We start from the raw sequence: 25,296 nt of genomic DNA on the forward strand, positions 1-25,296 counted from the left end.
AATGTCCAAATATGAAACAGATGAGACAGACTCTGCGGTATCTCTTATCCAAGCTCACCAGGATATATCGTATCGACATAGGAATGGAAATTACCATTGTTAATTGACAATACGTCGTCGATATATCTAAATGTTGAGTTGAAGGCCACAGCAAGTATTTTCTTCTTTTCACGCATATTAATCCTAATATCCCTTATGAAAGGGTCAATAAACATTCAAACCTTTGGGATTCAAGGGGAAAGTTACACCGACAAACTGGAAACCGTTCAACTTAACATATTTTTAATCTGATTTTGTTGGGTTTTTTAATTATATTTCGAGTACAGCAGTGAATCCCTTTTGCAATATAATAAGTGCAACACGTGAACTTACGGACAACGTATTTTATGCTTACATCATTATTCTTTTTTTCTATGTGGCACATGCTTTTGCACGTGGAAAAAATGTATTTATTTATTTACTTGTAGGTTCAATTGATATGAAAGATCATCTAACAAATAATGTAAACTCAACAAAAGGTAAGTTAAAGTTAACGTATTGTTTCACTATTGAAAGATATCTCGCTTTCTTGTCACTTTCATTCCCATCAGACAAGGGAGACTGGATATTCATCACTTTCTTTAAATACATTACTATGGAAGTATTTAAAGTATTGTTTTAATCAAATTGATTCCACAGTATCAGTTGATTAAATCTTATGAAGGTTAATATTATTTAATATTTTTATGGGTAATCGTTATCTGTACTTCGTATGCATTTAGAAATGTTAAGGAATGACAAAAAAAAGATGCAAATCACCTAGATATTTTTAAAAAAGGAGGTGATTAGGGTAAATTGTATTTTGGGTTGAAGGATGAGTTAAAGGAGGGAAAATGAAAGATCATAGGAGAAAATAGAGGCTCCCATCTTTAACTCTTATATCTGAGATATCTGAGAAGGTGACATCAGCTGATTGGAAATCATATCTTTAATAGTATATTAAAGGGGTACAAGTTACAAACTTCTTCGTGGTGATAATCAGTTTTTCTTAACAGGTGCACGAACACTCAAAGCTGAGGTGGCCTTAACTCAGATGCAGCTTACAAAAGGTAATTTTGAATGCATGAATGAATGCATTAACTACTAGATTGCACCATTTAATTAAGTTGCAAGTGATTAAATCATGTTATTAAAACAATGCCAATTCATTAAATATTTGTAGTGTTATACTGGGGCAACCACATGTACACTGAGATTGATTTACTACAGAAATAAGCATTTAGTTTACAAGGAAAATTATCTACAATGGAGAAAACATACTGAGAAACAAGCACTTTACTTGGTGCAGAATATGAGAATATACATTAGTTACTTGTGATACAGAGTTTTGGACTATTGAACCGCTTTTGTTCCATGGCGGTCCCATTCGAAAGTTGCCTTTTATGGTCATATATTGTACCCTTCAAGTCTTGAACTGTTTAAATAATCAATATATGTCCAGATAAATCAGAGTGAAATGTTGAATTCTAGAAAAAACCTACAGTTGTTATTTTCAAATGTTTTGATAAAAGTTTGTATCACCTGTCTTAATATGTACCTCACTGCCATGAATTGTCTTTCAATACATGTACTTCAGTATTATCCTCGGATAAGTTACAATTAATAGAAACATACCAACGACCACTACCCTAAACCTCTTCTTTAACAGGGCGAATTTTAATTTTCCTTAAAATAATGTTAACAAATGTTAATTATTTACCCCCTATCCATGTTAAAGTGAATAAAATGCAGATGTTTTCCACACCTTATGGCAACTCGTATATAGTGATATGTACATACAGAAGTCAAGCTTGGACACATCAAATAAAAAAATGGTTAATATAATCCAATAAATATTACACATATAATAAATTTCTTTTAAATTTTCAGATTATGAGGATAAATCTTTAGTGAACCCGTTGAAGGTAAATACCTACACGAAGTGGCAAGTGAAATCACAATGTGTTTGGGAAATGTGTACTACGGATGGGTCGTGGTTCTAGTAGCTGCTATAATAAGGATCCTAGTATATGGAATCTCCTACACTTCTGGTGTAGTTTACGTGATCATTCTTGAGAATTTTGAGACTGGAGCTGCAGAAACATCATGGATTTCGTCACTAATTACTGCAATGACGTTTTTTATCAGTAAGTGCATGCCGATAAGTTATTCTGCTGTACAGATGATTTTGAAAATTTTCAGGAAACAGTATTTTAGAGCTAAAAAGAGGTGTGTATACTTACAGTCTTTTTGTTCCTTTTACAAAAATTTTCTTCTCCACGTTTTTTCTCCAATATATATCAGTAAGAAAGATTTGGGACAAAGAACGAATTTAAACCAGTACGACGTTGCTTGCTAATAAGTCCGATTACTAGTCATAAATTGTCTTTGGAAAAAAAACATACTTGTTTGGCAGCAGCATTATTTGTTTCAACTGCTTCTTTTCAACTATTTTTATTAAATGAGGAAGGAAATTTCTGAGCTAAGTTAAATTGCAATCAAAAGAACTGAAAATGGATAAGAAAACGATAAGTCTTCAATTTTACATTAAAAATTGAAAAGGGACTTAATTTAAAAATTCATAATCATATGAACAACTTATTCAAAAAACAGGTGGTATCTTTTGCATTACATTTCATCATACAGAAACCTGCAATTTACGAACTTATATTAATTGATGGAATAACGGTTTGTTTCGTTTTATGCCTCCTTGTAAATTGAAATTCTGGATAACGTGTAATAATTTCTAGTATTTTTCGTAGAGATGGGTATCGCCAAAAATTTCGTATCGCAATATATCACGATTTTTTTTTCTCCAAAATATCACGATAATATTGTGATATTTTTTACAATCAATTTTTACTATGATTTTTAATAAATTGTCATTATTTTTTTTTTAAATATGCTAGAAAAACAAAATTTCACTTTTTGAAATTTTTATGTACATAAAATTAATCATGTTTGGATGTTCTTTTCACCTTTTACAATATTTTTTAGACTTTCTGTAATTGTAATTTGAAAGATTGAACAAATAAATGAATAATTTCTGGACTTTATAGAATGTACCTAAATACCGGTATTTAAGACTCTGTATCACGATACGTATCACGCAACAAAAAATAGCGATATACCGGTATACCGATAAAATCGCACATCCCTAATTTTTCGTTTAGCCTGTCTTAGATTGAATAAGCAATTGATTTCACCCTTAATTTATGCAAAATCTTTCTTTACAGCGCCACTAGCGGGAGTGTTGGTCAATCAATTAGGATGGCGAGTGGTGACCTTTTGTGGGGGACTTCTGACCTGTGGTGGCCTCCTTCTGAGTACTCTATCGACCAACCTCGTCCTACTCTGTTTGTTTTACGGAGTAATCACAGGTATCAAATCAATTTTAACTATTATACACATAATCTAGTTCATAAACCGTTAACATTTTTTTAAATTATTGATACAATATATAATCATTGAAAATTTAAGGCAGTATTTCATTCTAATTTACTAATGGGCAGTGCAAATGGATGCGTGATGACACCATTACAATATCGTTTCATTTACTGTATTCATTCCTCCAGATTTCGTAAATTACATTGTATTTAGGATTTTTGGTTCATATACCCTAAGCAATCTTCAGACGTGAAAGAAAAGAAACAATGTGTCGTTGTTTTATTAGATAATACTAATAGTTAATAATATTCCTGCAGCAGTTCCTCAAATTTAAGATATTTATAGATGACTACTGGCTACACAATTTCTTTCTCGACTTTTCAAGACTTTGAAAAGTTTTCTGACATGTTTTAAAATAAAACGCTTAAATTGCATTTTTGCTTACAGTCCTCGAGAAGCGAACTTCAACGAAATCAAATCTGGCTTCAATAATCGTCTTGAGTTTTCTGTCTAGCAATATACAGCTTTCTAGGACAAACAAATTAATATAAATGAAAAAAAAACCTACATCAGCTTCTTTGCCAAAAAAAATCTACTCAGTGTAGAGTATTTAATTTAATTTAATTTTTTTGGTATTAATTACATTTTTGACTTTTCAAGGTGCAGGATGTGGGATCTCCTACATGAGTGGAAGTATTGCTGTACCGACTTATTTCCATCAAAAGAAGATACAGAACCTTGCTGTCGGTTTGGCATCGGCGGGTGGTGGGATTGGTTCATTTGTTTTTCCTCCGATAGTTCGATTTCTGAATAATGAATATGGATGGAAGGGCATGTTTATGATGATGGGAGGACTTTCTCTACACATATGTGTTTTTGGACTTCTCTATCGCCCGCTCCCAAATACAGACCAAAATGAAAATTCGATTAAAAAGAAGGGTCAACCCGCATCTTCACACGTGCCTGAACCAAATGACTGGACGTTTCTCAAGAGTTTAGTTTTCCACTTCATTTCGATAAACAATGTTCTCTTTTCATTTGGTTCTTCTATTATATATGGGCATCTAGCAGCATACGCAAAGTTTCATTTGCATATTAACGACAATGATGCTGCGTTCTTGTATTCAATCATTGGAATCTCTATCACCATTGCCAAAATATCACAAGGACTTATTGCAGACTTCCACAAGGTCCATCCTATCTTTAAGGCCATAAATCAGTACATTATCTTTTATTTAATCGGTGGCTTTGCTACCTCATTCTTACTGGTGGTGACTGGTTATGGCGGCTTACTAGTTTATTGTATTTTGTTTGGGGCAAGCAATGCTGCCAATGGTGGATCCTTAATTCCAGCAATACTGATAGAACTGTTTGGGCCAAATAAACTTTCCCTTCCGTATGCTGTCGTGTTAGCTCAAATGTCCATCGGCCAAATTCTTGGAGCTCCTGTAGCCGGTAAAATGAAATGATAAGTTTTCTTTCTTTAAAAATTATTATTTATTCTCAAAAGTCTCAGCTTTGAAAAATATACAGTATGATGACTGATATTTTCGTTGCGAGTTTAAAATCAACATACCTTTTAAGGTCGCATTGATTGTTTATTGTTTTACGTCCCGTTTTTTTTAAGGTTGGATGTATGACAGCATGAAGAATTACCACTACCCATTTCTGTTAGCATCGGCTTCCATGACAGTTAGTGCAATTATTATGGTTTATCCAAGACACTATCTGACGAGGCCGCGCGAAGAAAAAACCATAATCATTATAGACATTGAAAGTCCACAAGCACAAGAGATTGATAGATTTTCAGATGAAGTTAAATCAAAAGGAACTACACATTCAATGAATACTTGTGATAAAATCAAAGAAGAAGAGGGGTCGATGTTTCTGCAAACAGATGCTATGGAAGATCAACAGACCCAGGACAAGATTGTGTCCGAAAGAACAAGCCTAATTACAACAGTGGCGGAGGAAAAAAGGGACATGGAATGTTGAAAAAAAAACAATCAGTCAAACATTAAAAACAAAGCTTTAAACATCAAAAAGAGATTTATCCCAAAAACTGACAATAATAGTGGATATTTTTCTCTGATTTTGAATAGAATGTTGGTATAGGACTTTTGCGAGGAGCGCTGACTTTTAAAGTCGACAGCTGTCTTTTACACTTGGACGATATACGGAAGCTCTTTTGCAATAAAATTTTTTAGATCAACATTTAATTAAACTAAAATAACGGGCAGAAATAAAGCACATATAAGTTGCCCATGAAGAATCCGACAACCACAATAACATCAAATACCGCACTTTACATGTTAGTGCCCCAAACACTGTACCTATGACCACTAGAAAGGTTTTCTTATCTATTTTCAATTCTGTACCTCCGTACATGGCACAGATTTAAATGGCAAAGTAAACCTTCAAATGTAGAAGTCAGTGCTTCTCGCAAAAAAAAAAAAAAAAAAAAGTTTAACGTTCAGAATATAATGATTTTAACACTATTTATTTCATGTTAATAGCGGTTCAACGTTCTTTATTTTCAAAGGTTTAATTTCAACGTCAGTAATGTTTTGAAATACTGATTTTTTTTCTTACTATTCTGTGAAACAGAATACATTTTTCAGAGTCCTACTGTCCCAGTGTTTCACCATTATGTTGACTTTAAATGAGATTGTTGAAATTTTTGTTTTATAAACTTATTTGTCAATAACTTGTTTCCTTTTAGTAATTGTTTGTAAGTAGAACATGCTCTTGGTTATCGAATCAACTGGAACACATATAATTCATTAGCAGGTGATAGCGGTGTATTGCTACTTCGATATGAAAAGTTGACTAGAGAACAGTTAAAGACATCACGTGAATAAAGAACTATATGCGGTATTAACCAACATTTGCCCCCCAAAATCAAACTTTGATGGAGTAATATTTAATTAAATCCTTAAACAGGGGAGTATATGCTTACTTCAAAGCACTGAATAATTTCATAAGTTATGACGTCATTTTTACGTAATGACGTCACAAATATGACGTAAATTTCAGTTTTTTATGAATTTTGCAGAAAAATGTACATATTTCGTCGATATTTTAAATAAAAGTCAACGAGCGCATGTGTGTTCAGGATAAATATTTTGATATAATGTGTAGAATGATAATATCAATGAAATATGTCAATATTGTTCCTGAACACACATGCGCTCTATAAATTTTAAAGCTTAAATTGTTGAAATTTTGTCCATTTTGTCCTCTTTCTGAAAAAGGATATAAAATCGGACTAGTTTGTGACGTCATAAAAACAGAAATTGTGAATACACTGCTCTGGAACTATAATATTTTCTGTTAACTTATATTTCTCGTACAATTTATTGAATTCAGCACATTTCAGGAAGTTTTCAAAATTTGACTTCTGTGGGGGCAAACATATGCAATATACCGCATATAGTTCTTTCATTAATTTTCGTATCTATATCCTCTTTTATTTTTGATTCATCATACAATTCCTTCAGCTAGCATCTGAATGCCTGACTTTCCTTATATACCCTTTGGTTTGGCCAGTCCATTACAAGGGTCGTCGGGTCATTTCATTGTCTGAAATCTTCAATGCATTGAAATGAAATGGTCCGATACCATAAACCTATATAGTCTTATATAAAACTTTGACCCACTGTTTTGGCCCCGTCCTACATGTATCCATGGGAGTCATGCTTTGAACAAATTTGAATCTATAACTACCTGAGGATACTAATATATTAATATGACTAATAATGACAAAGCTATTCTCAAGAGATTTTTGAGGATGTTTTGCATATAATCCTATGATCCCCTGTTGTGGTTCTGTCTTATCCCATGGTTCATGATTGGAACAAACCTAAACTACACTACCTGAGGATACTTCCCTTATGATATGACTAATCACGTTTTTGATGTTCTTGAGATAAGATTTTCAAGACATTTCCTAAATTTTCCTACGTAAAAATTTGACTTCCTTGTATGTCCCGTCCTACCCCCGGGGGTTGTGATAAGAACAATCTTGAATGTAGAGTATGTTATGAATCTTTCACATATTACATTGTCTATTCTTGTCCAGTGGTTCCTGAGAAGATTTTAAGAAGATGCCATAAAATCAGGATTTCAGGATTTTTAATTACAGGTACATCCCATTGAAAAAGGGCGTGATACTTCCTGTGAACAAAGTTAAATTCTCTTCACCAAAGGATGCTTTGTGGCAAACTTGGTTGAAATTGACTCAGTGGTTTTGGAGAAGAAGTCGATAACATTTAAGGAATGTTTTTGTCACAGACTTGTCACGTAGGCATATTTTATGAAGCGCGCTAGCGCTTCATGGAAAATATGCTACATGTACGTGAAAGTTTGTGTGATTCACACATCAATAATTCACACCAAACTTAAAAACATTCCTTATATTGTCATTTTACATATTTGGAAGCACCACAAATATACTCAATATTTGAATTTCTCGCGTGAGTATACACAATCAAAGTACTGAGAGTACTGGAAAGCGCTAAGCATGGTTTTAATTTGAAATTCATCAGAATTTAAATTCCTTATCGCATTGGAATAGGTACATGTAATATTTTGACAGTGCAGCTGTAAGGGGGTGGGGGGGGGGGCGAACTCAGTTGTTTAATTGAAATTAACCCAGCGCTTGATTGACTTGATTGTTACATTAAATAACATCGAATGTAAGTTGTATTACAATAACAACGTCTTTAAATATGCAAAAAAAATTAACAAAGAGAATTTAATTTACTATCTCTGTGCAATTTTTTAACGCAAGTGAGCTACTTTTATAACTTTTCTTTGTTTGTCACACCATAGGGTAGTAACACAGTTACCTATCCGGACAACAAGATTACTTGTGTTGCATTGTGGGTCCAGGTTTCTGCGATAAAATTAAAATATCAATGTTACAGTACAATTTTTTTTTCTGACTCATCTCATGCAGATTATGTATATAGCTCTACATTAGCTGGAAAGCTGCGGTTTTTTTTTTGGGGGGGGACAAATTTTTAATACCTAAGATGTTGTTGAAAACCTTCTAGTGAAATTTTGAACAATAAATCATTCTACTCTAAAAAATATTATTCGTACTTACTAAAATTCAAAATTGACGGTCGGCGACCGTGTGTGCCTTTGTTATTATCGGCCGCATAGGTAATCGATCTATTGGCTGTTGTATTTGAAAGTGCACGGCGAGAAATGAGATATTATTTTTTATTTGTTCCATTTAAAACATCCTTAATGATAAAACAGAATTAGGATTATGAAGAAAGGAATTTCAAAATGCCTTAAAATTTTGTTTGAACTGTTTTTATTTAGTCATAGATATTAATAAAGTTATAATTTTTATATATTATAAACGGTTTAAAAAAAATTCCTAGCATGACAACTTGTAATATATACATGCAATCAATAAAAGTTACTGCGTATACAAGTAATGAATAGAAATTGAACTTTTAAATTTTGTATTGAATATGCTACAGTTGAATAACACAACAATACTTTTTTTTCAATATTTCTCATTAATTGTGATACCAATCCCTAATCATGCAGTATCTTAATATCAACATGTAACAAAAATCCCCGAACACTTTACTTCTTTTTTTCATTAATGGACATACGCAACATACATGTACCTTACCTACTGATAGATTCCAAAGATATTCCAAATTTCAACTTATAATATAATTACATGTTCATAGACAAAAAAATCAGCATGCCTTACCAGAGGTTTTTGAAAAGATATCGAATTTTGAAAATTTTTGCATAATTCAAATAAAACAGTACAAAAATTATAAAAAAAAACTAATTCCAAATTCTAATTCATCAAAAATTGTTTTAGAAGTGGTGTACAAATCCATATCTAGACATTAAAACTATTGCACACAGGTCACTCATTTAGTGGAACTGTTCAACTCCAGGGAAGAACCCCAAAAAGTTCAAACTACGTTGCGTATGACCTTAAATTGCTATAATATCAATTTTGGGTATGAGGATATTGCATTAAATTAATAAAAACATGCACATGAATTATAATTTATTTGTACCGAAAATTAAAAACGTTTGACCATTTTTCTCGTGTAATATTTGAAGCTGATTTGTCAATATTTCTTTTTAAAATAAAAATGTTTAATTAACTACTAGTATACTCTTCTACTTAAAAATAAAAATATATCATATTAAAATTCGTGAGTATTTTCCTTTGACTCATTTTGGCGGAATTACTTTAAAATGCTTTAGTTTTTTTTCTTCACTATTTAAAACAAGCTGACAAGAATGAAATAGCCACAACACCCAAGCGTTCAGTCTAAAGGAATTTTCTGCGTCAAAATATTTTAATACAGATAAAGACTATATAGCAAACCTAGTTGAACATTTATTTTAATGGAATCTTACATGTACTACTAACAGATTTGATCCAATTTGATTTTTAGAAACTCATTGAAACTTTTCAATACACGTGCGCATTAAGTGTTTTTTCGGTACTTGTATTAACTTTTTCGAATTACACCGCAGAAATAAGATTTGTGACATAATTGGTGTTTGCCAGTACTTATTGATATGCACCATATTGTTCAGAGATAAGATCCGCCAAATTTCCGTACATACGAAAATTAATATCAACTGTACTAATTAACACCTATTATGATAACTCCTACAATAAAGTAGCCGACAGAGGGTCGGGGATTTCCAGTTGTATATTTTTAGACGACTTGGTACAGTTACATAACTTGCTCAGTGGCGCTGTATTTCGTAAGCTTAGCACTGTATCTCTCCTCGAAATAGAGCTCGTCATTTTGAAATCGAACATAATATACAACATTTATTTTAAAAATATAATCACCTTTAAAAAGAACCATATATATTACACCACGGAGATAATTATTGTCAACAATAGGAGCCAATGCAAAGGCATTATAGAACTCCATTTGTTTACATAATTATATCATTAATCATAGAGGGCGCGTTAGGGGCGCGTTCAAGATCTTAGTGGTAGGTGGAATTTATTTACAGAAACGAATTTAGAACAAGAATTTTGCTAGCCTTGCAGCCACGTAAAGAATTTGTATTATAGATATTTATGCTAAGTGATAATTTGTAATAGAATTTACAATTTCGAGGTAGACGAGCTGTGTTTTTAAAACGATTGAGTATGTAGCATTAAACTACGCGTAAGTTTACTGGCAACTATGGTACTGAACGCAGCCATATATACGGCCGGTAGAGGTCGTTGATAAAAAGATCATGCAAATCATCATGGAATCTGAAGACACCCTAGTAATCGCTTGCGCATGCGCGCTTAGCGCTTAAAAATGGTTTTTAAATCAATACCACAGTTGGCTTAGTAGAAAGACACAGTGAATGTATACGCAAATATACCAAAATGGTATTCAAACCAATTTCACAGTTGGCTTAGTAGAAAAACAACAGCAAATGTAAATATTGGTATATAAAACATTAACTTTAAGCTAGATTAATTAGATGAATTGTCTAGGAGGGGTAAACATCTCCTTTTGAACGGTCACGCACGATTTATTGAGAGTTTTTGCAAAATCGTTTTCAATGATTTGATTATATCTTATCTTTTTTTAAAAAAAATAAATTAAATTTAAAGTTTCAATTTATAATTTTTTTTTAAAAAACATGTAGGGAAAACGCCATTTACTTTGCAGATATAATCTGCACCGAAGGAAAACTTTAAGCATACCTGGTATGTTTTGCCATGTTGTGTTGTCAACATCATTTGGTAACAATTTTCTTACAAATATGCCGATCCTCTGATTTATATTATATATTTATAATAAAACTTCGAACAAAGTGGTTAACAAGATCAGTTTATAATCCAAGTTAACTAAAGCTAAATAAAATGGGGGTTTCATACTTTGAAGCATTATTAAAAATCATCAAACATAATTTTCTTTTCTTTTTCGAAGATTTTAATTTTAATTTATTGTTTAAAATCAATAAACTGAAAGTACTATTTCACAAATATATTCCATTCGGCCACTTACTAGCTATATATTACTCAGGACATTAAAAATACAATGAACAAAAAAAAGGGAACGTGCTACAAACAAAATAGCTTGTGTTCTCGGATTGCAGCTTCCGTTTAAACCTTTAACATTTCCGCACTTTGCCTTTGCCATTAAAAGTAATTTGAAAAAAAATATAATAAGAAAACGTGATGAGCGCAAATAATTCGTTTTCTTATTGTCTTCAAGCTTACAAATATTCTTAATGAAGGTGATATCCTTAGAATTCAGTGATCAGTAATCTCGGGGGATAATGCCGAGTTGTATTAGCTACAGATGGGTTGTCGTTTTTGCAGCTTTGACCGTACGTGCGATTGTATATGGCATTACGTATACGTCGGGGATTGTTTACGTTATAGTTTTGAGAAAGTTCCAAACGGGTAAAGCTGAAACATCATGGATATCTTCCATAGTTACAACAGTTATGTTTGCATCAGGCATGTATCAGTTAAAAATACAATGGAATCGTGGGTAGAACTTTCAAATTGTAGTACAGAAAATGTTGAATAAGTATTAAAAAGTTAATAATAAAAAACATTATTAATATTCATCTGACAATTTTTCATCATAACAAGTAAATGCATGCTTATGTATTACATTAGAAGCAATCTTAGGACCTATGAAAGGGTTCATTACATTGATGGAAAATCTTTTTTCTCGTGTTAACACCAGGTCTTCCACTCGGACGGCTGCTGAAATCCTTTGGGTGGCGGATCATTGCAATCAGCGGAGGCCTGATTGCAGGAGTTGGACTTTTTCTTAGCTCATTATCGACACAGCTCACATTTCTAATCTTATCGTATGGTTTTGTTACAGGTAATTTTCTCATAACTTAGAAAGTAGATAACCTTGTAAAATGAATAATATTTTAAAAGATTGAGAGAGATACTTGTGTGTGTTAAGATCATCATTTATCTTCTTTTAAGAAGCCTAAATATTTTATTAAAACTTACCGCAATATTAAATTGAATATATACATAAAACGACTCAATCTGTCTCCATTTTCCTCCTTCAGGTTTTGGGTGTGGAATGGCATACATGGTGGCTACTGTTGCTGTTCCCGTCTATTTTCTTGGTCATCCCCGGCAGAAAATAGCTGTAGCCGTAGCTTCATGTGGCACAGGGGTCGGGACATTCGTGTTCTCTCCAATTATTCAACAGCTAGACTCTGCATATGGTTCAAAGGGTTTGTTCCTTGTTCTTGCTGGAGTTGCTCTTCAGTTTTGTACAATTGGATTAATCTTTCGACCAGTATCTTCCAAGAATACCGAAAAGTGTGAAAAACTTGCCGCATCATGGCATTTTCTGAAGAATCCAGGGTTTTATGTCACTCATCTTGGAATCTTCCTGGCCGGGTTTGGAGATTCGGTTATCTATGGCCACCTTGGCGAATATGCTGAGACATTGGGATTCTCCAACGACAAAGGAGCATATCTCTACTCCATTATTGGAATCTCGGTAATGCTTCTCAAGTTACTACAAGGTGCTGCATTGGATGCCAAAGTGTCAACGTCATTGCCGATCAAGCTAGGCATGATTTTTTACCTTTTGGGAGGCGTCTCTACCATTTCTCTGCTGTTTTCAGATGAGTATTATGTGCTGGTAATCTATTCAGCTGTTTTTGGCGCGAGTACAGCAGCAACAGGTGGGGCTATTGTTGTAGGAATTTTGGAAACGTATTATGGACATGAAAATTTGGAGTTAACTCTTGGAATGAATTTAGCTTTCTTTGGAGTAGGGAATCTTCTCGGCGCTCCATTGGCAGGTAATGAACTTTTTAGATTATAAAAGCATTACAAACATTTATATATTAACTGTTTTTACTTTTTAATCGTCTCTGTTAACTGTACAGAAAAAAAGTAATTTGATCCAGCTGAAAGGGGAGAAAACATATGTTCTTGATTTTGCTAAAATTCATTTTATACATATTATTAGTAATATACCAAACGGTAAAAAAGAAGACCCCAAACCTTTTTATCTCTTGATGTAGTGGCCGTAATTGATATAAATTCATAATAACATAAAAGAAAATCTCTGATAAAACTGCACTTCACTGGTTTTAATTTTTTCTTTATGGAAAAAAAAATGCACTTGATATACAATGTGATTTACGTGTAAATAAACATGTATTTTTCTATTTTTTAATTTCAAAACAAGACGACATCTGCAAAAATATAGCATCCTGAGAAATTTTCTATGAATTTTTTGAGTTCTTTTTAACTCTTTTACCATTAATCCATAAGTTAAATGTTAAAATTTTCTGGATTAATTTTATGTATTTTCTCTTGATGTTTACTAACTTTTAGTAAGAAAAAAATTCTATTACACTTCGTAAATAAATGTATCACTTCAGGAGAAATATAAACTTCATAAAATGGTTTTAAATCTTGGGGAATGATGATTATGAAAGTGGTTTCTACAATTGAATAATCTTTGACATTCTAAAAACTGCATTTATTTTTACAGTTTGAATCTGATTTCAATAAAACTTACAACACAAAATACTACATTAAGATTCATTATGCCACATTCTCTATATAGGTTTCGATTAATGGTGTAGGAATAGATAAAAACATTATATGATATTCTTTATTATTGCTCTTTTTTACAGATCAATAAAGCCTTATATATTATTATTATAAGAATAGGACACAGACCTATGCATCGGTCTTCGTTTGACTAAATCTTTTTCCAGAAAATATATTTCCAAATTATGAAAATCATTATTATAAATCAAAATTTCCATGTGCTAATACAATAATAACCTATCTGTTTACTTTCTGAAGGTTCATTATTCGAGGTCCAGGATTCCTATACCCCTGTGATGATTTTGGTCACCGTTACAAAAATACTGAGTAGCTTCCTGTTATTACTCGTTTACATCTTCTGTCCACAAGTACACAGGGTTCTACAGATAAAAATTTCATCAACGGAAGAGGAAGAAGAAAAACTAAACAAGGAAGAATTTCCGAACATCTTTATGGAAAATGAGAGGACACCATTATTAAATGGGGGAAAACATTCTGATATTTACAATGTTACAAAGGAAATTACAGAAAGCGAACTGGAGCTCGATACAAGTTCTTAATCAACCCCAGGTTACTGAAGTGTTCAGTGGAGTGGAAGCTTTTCAAAACTGAATTTTATCAGCATTTATTCATTTAAAGTACATCCCCATAAAATGTACAGTGAATAGGAGCTGTTTTAATACTGAATTTTATCAGTATATACTTATTCACAGGTGTATTAGCATGAAATCAATGTATACCATTTTTTTCTTTCAAATAATTTTTTTTTAAAAATCTTATCAAATGCTTTTATGTTTTTATTTCCCTATAATTGATAAGTAATAATATTTGCATTTTTAAATACATTATTTTATCAGTTTCCTCTTGTGAGTTACTTTTTTGTGCATAAGAACTGAAACGTTCAAAATCTCTCACCATGTCACTTGCTAGACTATATATTTTAAATCATACAAAGTAGTTGATGATATCAGGGTATCTACAATCTCGTCTTTCAACATTTCAACGTTTCTACGTATGTTCGATACAATTGCCTTGTTTTTTGCCTATACAAAATTTAATTTATATGTCGATTGTTGACTGGATTGTTTTATTCAGTTGTGAGGCCAATATACAGACGTGTATTCGTATAGGATTTCTGCGTTTTTTCTGATTATGAAGAGAACACGGCACCAGTCGACAGAGAACGCTTATTCCTCCATGGCAATAGTTTTGATCTCTGTTGATTTCAGTGGATTATGCTTGCTCTTCTCGCAAATTATATTGTCTAGTGTAACCTTTAGGCATGATTACTTTTCCTAATCTTTACTTTTCTTTAGTTAGCTGTTAAGGTGAAATATCTAGCACTTTTAACCACTTGTAAGTCATGTGAAAGACTTTGTCATAAATGCGGAGTTCACTGTCCTTGAACTGAAGTAATAAAAATGACTAAAGGTTTGTGAGTCAATTATATACACTGTTAAAATTTGATATTCAGTTAGTCTTTTTTATGTATCAGGTTGATATGGAAGTAACGTTTTATATAATTACCTGTATAAACATTGATATTATATCATTCGCACTTAGGTCTTTTCATGTTCAACTAATAACGAATTTCTTTTGTTTATCAGTTTACAATAATTATTCCTAGTAAGATAAATATGACGAAAAGAGGACATTAAATGTTCACATGAGCAATAGACGGATTGCTTGCATTCAATCATATAATATGAAATTAAAAAAAACACAGATACAATGGAACCTCATTTATCCGGACGCTTTGGTTCCTAGTCAATTTGTCCGAATATATAAGGCATCCAGATATCTGAAAAACCAGTTAAACAAGACAAAATAATGTTAAAAATTTCCGTTCCGATGAAAAATCGTGCGCATACTGAAGCGTCCGTATATCTAAAGGTCCACTGTACTGGTATAAAAAAATGTGCTCATTTAAGGATGACGTTTACTCAGGTTTCAGAAAACAGAAAGGGAATTTTATAAAGTATAATATTTTAAATCAAAAATTGTTCTAAATGGATAAAATAAGCAAGTTTTTAATCAAAATTAATTTGAAAATTTAATATTTTATTATTTGAGGAACAAAAGTCAATGTATGGTAATGCAGAGGAAATTCGGACTAAATTTTTAATTTTCCATTTTTGTCAATTCTTTTAATTTCTTGCAATATTAATCACAAAGTTCAGATTATACGTATTTTTAGACATCATTTCACAAATATTACATGTGCTAAAACTTATAAATTATTTAAAATAATTGAATGCCGTGAAATAAAGAAATTCAAAAATATGTACAAAAACCATTCGAGACAACGTATCTCAATAATTTGATCATTGAACCCATATAATATGGATGCCAAAAGAATAAGAAGAATAAGGGCAACAAAAGTAATCTGAGGCTATCAATAGTTTAGAGTTCTTATCAGTCAGTTTTTTGTAATATTCGATTAAAAATGGGGAAAGAATATAAATATGACAGAGGAAATTCGGACTGTAATAATTATCAAGGGCAACAAAAGTAATCTGAGGCTATCAATAGTTTAGAGTTCTTATCAGTCAGTTTTTTGTAATATTCGATTAAAAATGGGGAAAAATATAAATATGACAGAGATAATTCGGACTGTAATAATTATCACATTTTTGGCCCAAACTTCAATACTTTCTTTATATGAAGCAACGCTGTTTCATTGCTATAATATTTCATTATTTAAAGAGTCTAGTTGCTTGTAATATTTTGTGTGTATAGAAAAAATTGGTCATAGTGTGAAAAATTGAGGTGTTTCCCGAGAAATACTCAGGGGTCACTAGCATGAAAAGTAGGTCATTGACCTAGTTATTTGAAATTGAAATTTAACACAAGAATCATAGGTGTACAATGTGCAATAGGTGGTTTTTCGTTCTTATCAGATGAATTTTTGGTCATCCTGAGCATGCCAAGAAAACCTTAGCATTCTCTAAGTATAGCGAACTCAATAAAAGCCAAATTAACGTTAATCTGTGATTCTTCCCCAATGAGATGTGCGCCAGGCAATTAATATCAGCAGGTTTGAGGGAAGGATCTTAAAATTTACTGGGTTTAAATTTTAGGTAGAATACTAATTAATAAGAAGCTTTTGCCCCCCCCCCCCCGGTCTTTTTTTTTGGGGGGGGAGGGGGTCAAAAAAAAGGGAAAGGAAATTAGTTATAGTAAAGTAATTCTTCAATAGAATAAGCTGCCTTTCAATTTTTTACGTAATTCAATTTCAAAATATTTTTATCTTAGTACAAATCGACATCGGGTAGTTGTGGAAGTACCGCGTTGAAATATAGATAAAAGGGTACCAAATTCCCGGAAGTTTACATCATTTCCTGGTTAACAAGATGAAGACGAGTACTGAATGGGTAGACGTTACCCGATTGGCTATGTAAACATTTTAATTTTAAAGGGAATATTTTCTTTTGATTTTTATTCAGTCCAACTTTGTAAACAATAAAGATTTTTGACAGGAACACTTTAGGGCAGAGAGGACTACTTTCTGGGGTAGACTTTATTTTTTTTCTTTAACTAAGAAAGCTAAAATTCTAGGATCCTCCCCCAGAAGTCTGCTGTCGTAAATTGTCTTGCCAGTGTTTTGGGAATATGGGTGATTTGCATCAATTACACTTTTATTGACTCCATCGCTGTGGAAAACCGGGCGAGATTTCGCATGGTAAAGGTATACCTTAAGAATACAGTGCTTTCTTTTAAAGAAAATGAACAGCTTTATGTTTACATGTATATGAAAACAGATCAAACAACACTGCCATTTTCTCTTAAACATACTCTTTCCTTCAATTTATCACCACCCAGATCAACACTAACCGTACGTTTGTTCAATACGATTGGGCTGTTCCGGTTCTTATTTGAAAGGTGAGCATCCGTTTCACTGACAGTTCTAATTCTCCCTCGGTATTTTCTCTCAAGTAAAAGTTTGGCGACATTGTCATTACTGATTTCTAAAGTTCTCCGTTTCCCAAACGATTGATGGCTATTAATTGAATCAGAATCTGCACGTGCAAGGCTCAAAGGGTCAACGATCAATGACAGTGACCCGGAAATGAAGGCCGATCCCGACAGAATTCTTGCACTGTTGAGACTGACTAAAGGCATTGCTGTCAAAAATTCATTTTCGCTCCTCCAGAGCGATGATAATAGTACTAACAGAGCTCCAAGTAAAAACAGTCCTCCTACAAAAACAAAACAGACGAAAATGATAGGAAAAACTCAATTTATCAGAAATATAAACAAGATAATCCAGGTAAACTGTGCTCCCAATTTCAGAAATAAAGGCAATTGTGAAAGATTCTGAAAGAAAATACAGATAGAGAAAGAAAAAAGGTACACCCTGACTTAAAGACTCAAATTCATCATGGGTCTTTTGAAGCCTAAGGAATTCATGGTCTTGACCTTTAACCTTTTAACCTCTAAATCGATCTAAGTAGTTTTTTTCAGTATCACTATGAGTTATTATAAAAAATATAATTAAAAAGGCTCAATGAGAACGTGTTATCATCTGGGAGCCATACCTGAACTGGAGCTATGATCTTTTGACCTAAAATCGATAGGTCAACTTACCTGTCTGGTAAAATGCAAAGGAGTAGTCACCCATGGCATCAACCAACAATCCTAGGTAGAAAGTGGCATTGAAACATGTATGTCTGTTTGATATATTCACCTCTTTCTAATTTCAAAAATATTTGAGAATAAATGAATTATATCATAATTAACCCCTGTATGCAAATATTCCAAGAACATATTAAGAATAAAAACGCTGAAATAAAAATAAATACCTGTAAGTGGAGGTCCAATGATTGATCCAACGCCCCCAGAAAAATACGTAAACCCTACTGCCAGTGGTAACTGTTGTAAACCAACCAACTCCAAACACAGAGGGTTGATTAACACAACAAGACCTCCACTATAGATTCCATAAATTAGTGAGAATATACACTGGCCACTAAAATGATTAGCATACAATGGAAAAGTCAGAGTCAGGATACCAATAATGCCTAAAAATCCGAAATCTAACAGCAATGGATCGATGCCATTAGGTCCTAATGTTAACCCAGCTAGGAAACGATTTACGGTACTGCCAATGCCGACCATTGTCCACAGAAAGGCAGCCTCTTGTTTTGTTGTCCCCTTCGCATACGCATAATTACTAAGATTAACACTAATAATGGAATAAGCAGCATTCCATAAAAACGCACTCAGGACGATCAAAATAAATGTCTTATTATGGAGAAGTTCACAATTTACTTTACACCTGCTATTCTGTTCTGTTTCTTCATGTTTTGTAAACTTGGCTCGACGTATTTCAATTTTATGTCTCCTTTCAAGCTGAGAAGGTTTCATTAACGAGCCGAGAAATACACACTGTAGTCCAATACCCCCTAGGATTAAAAACGCTCCATGGAGACCAAAAGTATCCAACAGAAATTGTGTTAAAGGTCCACTCACAAACATTCCAAAGCCAGCTCCCATTACAGTGAATCCAACAGCCATCCCGCGGTATTTTTCAAATGCATATCCTATCACAATTACTGGTGATATAATAATGAAGCACATACCAGACCCTGAAATGTATAATCAGGAAATGTCAGTGTTATGTTAATGTGTAAAAAAAAGAATCAATTCAACTTCTTTCTACTGTCAGGATCCTTACAGATGTATCACAATTTTTTTGATCCTCCACCTTTAAAACTGTCAAGCAATACAAGGTAAATAACGGGCGCGCTTGATTTGTCTACACCTTACACCCGGTGAACACTTTTCCATAATCAAGTGCAAAATTGTACACTTTTAATTAGGTGTAAACCATCTACACCCTGTGCAGGGCATGTAGGGAATTGCACCGAAAATTCAATATGGCTGACAAATGCCGAGATGGTAAAATTGCAGAATTTCTATTTCTGTATTTGAGTTTACTGTCAAGTATTTGTTAAGTTGATTATGATGAATTGTTTTTAATAATTAAGAGGACCGCCTTTTTGTGCATTTTATGGAAAATGACGAACGTCATAATTTGTAAAATAAAAAATAAGCCAGTTTGGCAAGTTTTTGTGATAAAGTCTATAATATTGTTGACTATGTCTAGATATTTAGTTACAGGGGTAATTATTGGTAGCTAGGAAAAATGTTTTATAAAATATTCTTAGCCTTTTCATAAAATGTTTTGTTAAATTAAATGGATTTTAAAAATTGCACATAATCGCAACAAATATTTTTAAAAATCTTCTGCAAATAGGATCCCCTCAGTTGGTTGAAATTTTGAGGTCCATGTTGAATTTGCTACACTTCACCCAATTTAACTTGATTATAAGGTGTAAATCGTCTACACCTAGTGTAATAAGGTGTAGACAAATCAAGCGCGCCCAACATACATCATGACGATGTAATTTCTTTTAGTACTTTTCTAATTTTCTTATTTCTTCAAATACATCTATTCTTTTCACGAACTGGACAGTGGTATAGAGAAAAAGAACGAAAAAGTGTACCTTTAAAAATTTAAACCATTGTAAATTAAGTTTATTTTCGTGAAATTCAAAATTTCCTTACATGTTACATTTACTCTTAAATTGGGGACAACATAAATTCACAAATCGCTTTGAACCCATCTGTGTACTTCGCGATAAAGGCTATAGCTGTTCAAACTTTTATGTAGTACAGGTCACTTGAACTCTTGACATCATAATCTGCAATGCCATCGTCAATGCTTTAAAACTTAAGGAGGATACAAATAGACTGTATGTGGTATGATAATGATTTATCTTGATAAATTTCTAAATCATAACAACTTATATATCTAAGGGGTGTTAAGAAAGTTCGTTCCATGATGAAATATTTTCAAAAATTTCAAAGTAGTGCTTAAATAAAGAGATGAATTTTCAAGTATGACAAAATCACACGGCTGCGATTTAGATTTATAGCAATTCATTTCTAGCAGGAAGTTATAGAAATTTTCTTCCATATGAAAATATATGTAACATGTAGCCAAATGATAGAAATGCTGGTCCTTTTGAGTGAAAATAAAAGATAATTTACTTTTGTTTTTTCGTAGCTTATCTTGAATCAGACAAGCTGTTGAGCGTAGGTATTAGAACGATAGATCACTTTTCAAAAGAATAGATTTGTCATTTTGAAATTTTTCACCGGCATAGTATTTGAAAGGATTTTTTGACCTGTGTGCTTAATGTATGTCACAAATATGCACCATCTCTAATTTTTCTGCACAGACATCATCTGTTTTTATACCTGTCCTCCTCTAATTGATCGACAATCAACAATCAACAAAATGCAGTTAAAACCTTATCAGTGGCATGAATAGACTCTGTAAAAATGAAATATCACAAACTGTAAATTGTATCTTCTCATCGTATTTCTTTTCGATTATAAAAGAAAAATGTGGAATGAGCTTTCTCAACACCTCTTAGTTTTATATTACTGTTTATTATATAACAACATTCACCTGCTATGACACCGTAAGTCACAAGAAGGACCGAAAGCCTCTCGACGAAGAAGCTAGAAGAGATGCCAATGAAAACAAGGAGACCTCCAAGTATTGTACCGACTCTACAACTCCACCTGTTAACAACAAAGCTTACAGCCGGTCCTGTAATCAAACAAAATATCGTCAACTTTCTCATGATTCTTCTCAAAATGTAAAAAAGGCATTCTTTGTACAGGAAATTATTCTCTGTTCATTAAATATAAATTTTTATTTAAAAATTGAAATTGAAAATTGTATAACATTGATGAAAATATCGTTCTAATAATTTATATCATTCCTGATTGTCAAGATTGATCTTTGAATTCCTGATCATTTTTTTTTAAATGGCATATAATAGACTACATACCCATGAGTGATAGTAAACTTAAGAACACAGATCCTATCAAAGACGTGAAAGCTGCATCCTTTTGAAATTTCTCCAGTAAACCAACATGTATGACTCCAGTACTATAGGTAAGAATTGCTGCAACAAACATACTGGAGAAGGAAGCTGCGAGAACCACAAAGGACCATCCGCGATCGGTATCAGACGATAGCACCTTTTCGTGTACTACGATGGAATCTTTGTTGTTTTTCTCATAGTGTTTATTTTTCACTAAAGGAGAATCTGGATATTCTTTTTCCGCCATTTTAATTTCGATTGATTTCTTATCTGTAGAGATTTGGAACACTCACTTAATGTCTTATAAATTGACCTTATTTTTCAACTGTTCAAGTCCAGCACATTTCATTTCAATCTGTGTGTTCACAAATTATCAACGTTCAATCAATTGACCGAGGTATACTTCTGTTTCTTCACACGATATGATTTTGTATACTTTTTGAGCAACGACACTCTCTTGGTCTTTTGATTATATTGTTTGAACCACTTCAATTGTGCTCCTTCGAGTGCAGATTATGATTCATTCATCACAACTTTTTTTATACAGTTTGTTCTGTGCGATATGTAAGTCAACAAACAAAACATGCGGATTAATCTTCGCTCGTTATCAATCCTCTGTCATCGGTCAGTTGTGCAGTTGTGTAAATGATGAAACTGCACATTTATATTTCATTCTATATAAGAAAGACTTTTAATATTTTATATTCTAGAAAACATATACCTGAAACTCAATTGTACAAATACCGGTATTGTAAATATCGATAAAACATGAAATTCAATCATTACTTACGGTATTTAGAAGAGTTAAAAAAAGTATTGCCAGCACGATATAAAGATCATAACAAAAATTGCATTAACAACAAAAATGTTACATACCATGTTTTTTTTTTTGGTGTTTTGGCACTATTAAGCACAGAGAGAGGTAACAGATGCAAGCTCTGAAGATAAAAATAAACAAATATGCTGACCACTAGGGTTGGCCTTTTCACCGTAACGGTTCCAAGAAAATGATTTGTTTGAATGCGGTTGTTTAGTTGTTTATCGAAAGATGTATTTGGTTAGGACAAAGAAGCGACCAATAGAATTTAAATGACCAGAGGTCAGTTGTTGGTATAAATTAGCTACAACAAGTAATATTTAAAGATTACGCAATATTCTGATATGACTTTTAAAGTTCATTGGAAATTAAAGAGTCTTGGAGGACAAGATAAAGTAATTAAAAATCAAAGTAATTTTAAGTAAGTATTTCAGAATTTGAAGGAATAACAAATATGGGGATGTACAGCTTCAGGCATAAAACAGGCGACCGACCGAGAAAGACACTATTTCAGTGGAAAGCTGAATTGTGACTGTCTTAGTTGTATTTTAAATTATTTTGTAGACTTGCACGGTTACTGTGAAAGTATTTTATTTTCACATTAGTTATTTTAATAACAGGTTAAAGTAGTTTATATTATAAGCAGTAATACTAGTATTAGAATGTTTGGTATAGTGTGTGATATTATGTATTGTAAATATAGATATTTAAAAGATAGGATTTTTTATTTGATAAACAATGGAAAGCTGAATTGACTGCCTTGGTTGCATTTTATACAGGTTGGGTAACATCTCCATTCCCAATGCGAGCCGCTCAGGTCAGAATGGAAATTAAAGGTCCTTCTAATTTAATTGGAGATGGAATTTTCATTGCCAAAAGTCATTTCGCATCATTTTATTTGACACTGATCATTTCGACAATATCATGGATTGCAAGAATTGTTCCGTTTGATGTATCCTTTCACAAACAAAGCAAAAGATCCCGGCTTATAAACAAAAATGCATCATCGGCCATATGTCATTCTGACCTCTGTCATCCTCAAACTTCGGTGTTTGAGGTCTAGGCTTTAAGCCTGGATTCCAAAATGAGATCGATCCGGTTATGATAAATGCTGAAGAATCCGTGTTTGAGATCTAAACGGTTTTACCCTGAACTCCAGGAGTACACCCCCCTCATTATGATAAATGGTAGGAATCCGTTTTATATAAGTGGCTGGATGCTTTCCCTGTAAATTGGAACCAGTTCAACGACGAGATAGCTAGGCTACTTCCAGACAGGACAATTAGACAGTTCTCGATGTCGCCCCTATTCGAATAAGTGATATCACCTTTTTAATTTAATAGTTGATATCACTTATTCGAATAAGTGATATCACCTATTCAAAAGGAATAGATGATATCATCTATTTGAATAAGTGACATCACCTTTTCGAATAGGTTAAATCACCAATTCAAATCAAATAGGTGATATCAACTATTTGAATAGTTGCTATCACTTATTCAAGTACTAGTAGGTGATATCAAATATTTAAAAAGGTGATATCACCTTTTCAAATCTGAATAGGTGATATCACTTATTTGAATAGGTCATATCACCTATTTTAAAAAGTGATGGCAATTTTTCACATATAAAAACTGCGCCTCATACCCTAGTGTTAAATAGTTTTTGTGTTATTTGCCCATGGTGAAATAGTCGTTAAAAATTCTTCACCGGCAGCATTCAGTTTTCCTCTTTTTTCAGCTCAGTACTCTTCAGGTTTTAACCAGATTTTGACGTTACACAAGAAAAGTCGTTTCGGTATAATAAAACACTTATTAACTGACTAATGGTATTCGGACATTAGCAGGTTTATCGTGCCTCTCGAGAGCAACCATTTACCTCGGCTGCGTCTTGGGAAAAAGTTGAGCACTGTCGAGAGGAACGATAAACTTGCTATTGCTTTCATAGCCAGTAAATAGGTGTATATTATAACTGAAGTATAAAAGCATAAGTATTATATATCGACATAATCAACGTTATATAAAATGATACTTCGAATAATGTTTTATAATGCTTTTATATGGTACAATAATTGGGTAAAGATCGATGTTTAAGTAATAATTCAGTTAGTTTTAACGTCAACAGGTTTGATATTTAGTTTTATAATATTGACAGCATATAATTATTATCTTAGCGGTATGGTTTAGATGTACAAGGTGTACTATGCCGATATATTAGCCGGGGTTTTCACACAAGATAAATGTATGTCAATTGCAAACCCTTACTACTATTTCGGTGTACTTAGCACATCCGAATCATTATTCTAAAATATAAACATTATTAAATTTTTTTTCCAGATTGAACACGAATGCAGCTTTATCAATGTTGATATAGTGGATATTAAGGGTAAAGAAAGGCTTTTGCAGTGTAATGGCAACAAAGCAATCCCGGTTCAAAAATTGTGTATTTGCATTTTCTTTTTGTACACATGATTTAGAGTAATCGTTCATGATTTGTTTCCTTTTTCAAACGAGAGTATCTCCATTGATTTAAAACCTTCAGCATTGTTGTAGCTATGTAGCGTTCCACCGGCTACACATTCGGATTAAACCAGA

The 25,296-nt window shown here is 32.7% G+C and overlaps 3 protein-coding genes across 4 annotated transcripts; 2 read left to right on the forward strand and 1 right to left on the reverse strand.

The window, feature by feature from the left end:
- The first annotated feature begins 1,978 nt into the window (after nt 1-1,978).
- LOC134229664 (monocarboxylate transporter 13-like) lies at nt 1,979-5,400 on the forward strand. The gene is made up of 4 exons (XM_062711429.1): nt 1,979-2,165; nt 3,255-3,398; nt 4,066-4,860; nt 5,033-5,400. Exons 1-4 carry the CDS (start codon nt 1,979-1,981, stop codon nt 5,398-5,400), a joined length of 1,494 nt encoding a protein of 497 aa, XP_062567413.1.
- A 6,158-nt stretch (nt 5,401-11,558) lies between these two features.
- LOC134229678 (monocarboxylate transporter 9-like) lies at nt 11,559-14,743 on the forward strand. The gene is made up of 4 exons (XM_062711446.1): nt 11,559-11,890; nt 12,126-12,269; nt 12,469-13,218; nt 14,240-14,743. Exons 1-4 carry the CDS (start codon nt 11,707-11,709, stop codon nt 14,539-14,541), a joined length of 1,380 nt encoding a protein of 459 aa, XP_062567430.1. The 5' UTR covers nt 11,559-11,706; the 3' UTR covers nt 14,542-14,743.
- A 2,949-nt stretch (nt 14,744-17,692) lies between these two features.
- Nucleotides 17,693-22,204, reverse strand: LOC134229665 (monocarboxylate transporter 12-like). Of its 2 annotated transcripts, XM_062711430.1 has the most exons (5): nt 21,850-22,204; nt 21,462-21,605; nt 18,784-19,569; nt 18,569-18,619; nt 17,693-18,180 (listed from the first exon to the last, which is right to left on the reverse strand). In XM_062711430.1, the coding sequence occupies exons 1-5, from the start codon at nt 22,130-22,132 to the stop codon at nt 17,744-17,746; spliced, it is 1,701 nt and encodes a 566-aa protein (XP_062567414.1). In that variant the 5' UTR covers nt 22,133-22,204; the 3' UTR covers nt 17,693-17,743. The 2 variants fall into 2 exon arrangements, with proteins under 2 accessions (XP_062567414.1, XP_062567415.1); XM_062711431.1 differs by lacking the exon at nt 21,462-21,605.
- Between the last annotated feature and the right edge of the window lie 3,092 nt (nt 22,205-25,296).

This window comes from Saccostrea cucullata, unplaced genomic scaffold, assembly GCF_032062105.1.
Source record: "Saccostrea cucullata isolate Sc308-1 unplaced genomic scaffold, CSIRO_AGI_Scuc_v1 ctg156, whole genome shotgun sequence".
Lineage (NCBI taxonomy): Eukaryota > Metazoa > Mollusca > Bivalvia > Ostreida > Ostreidae > Saccostrea > Saccostrea cuccullata.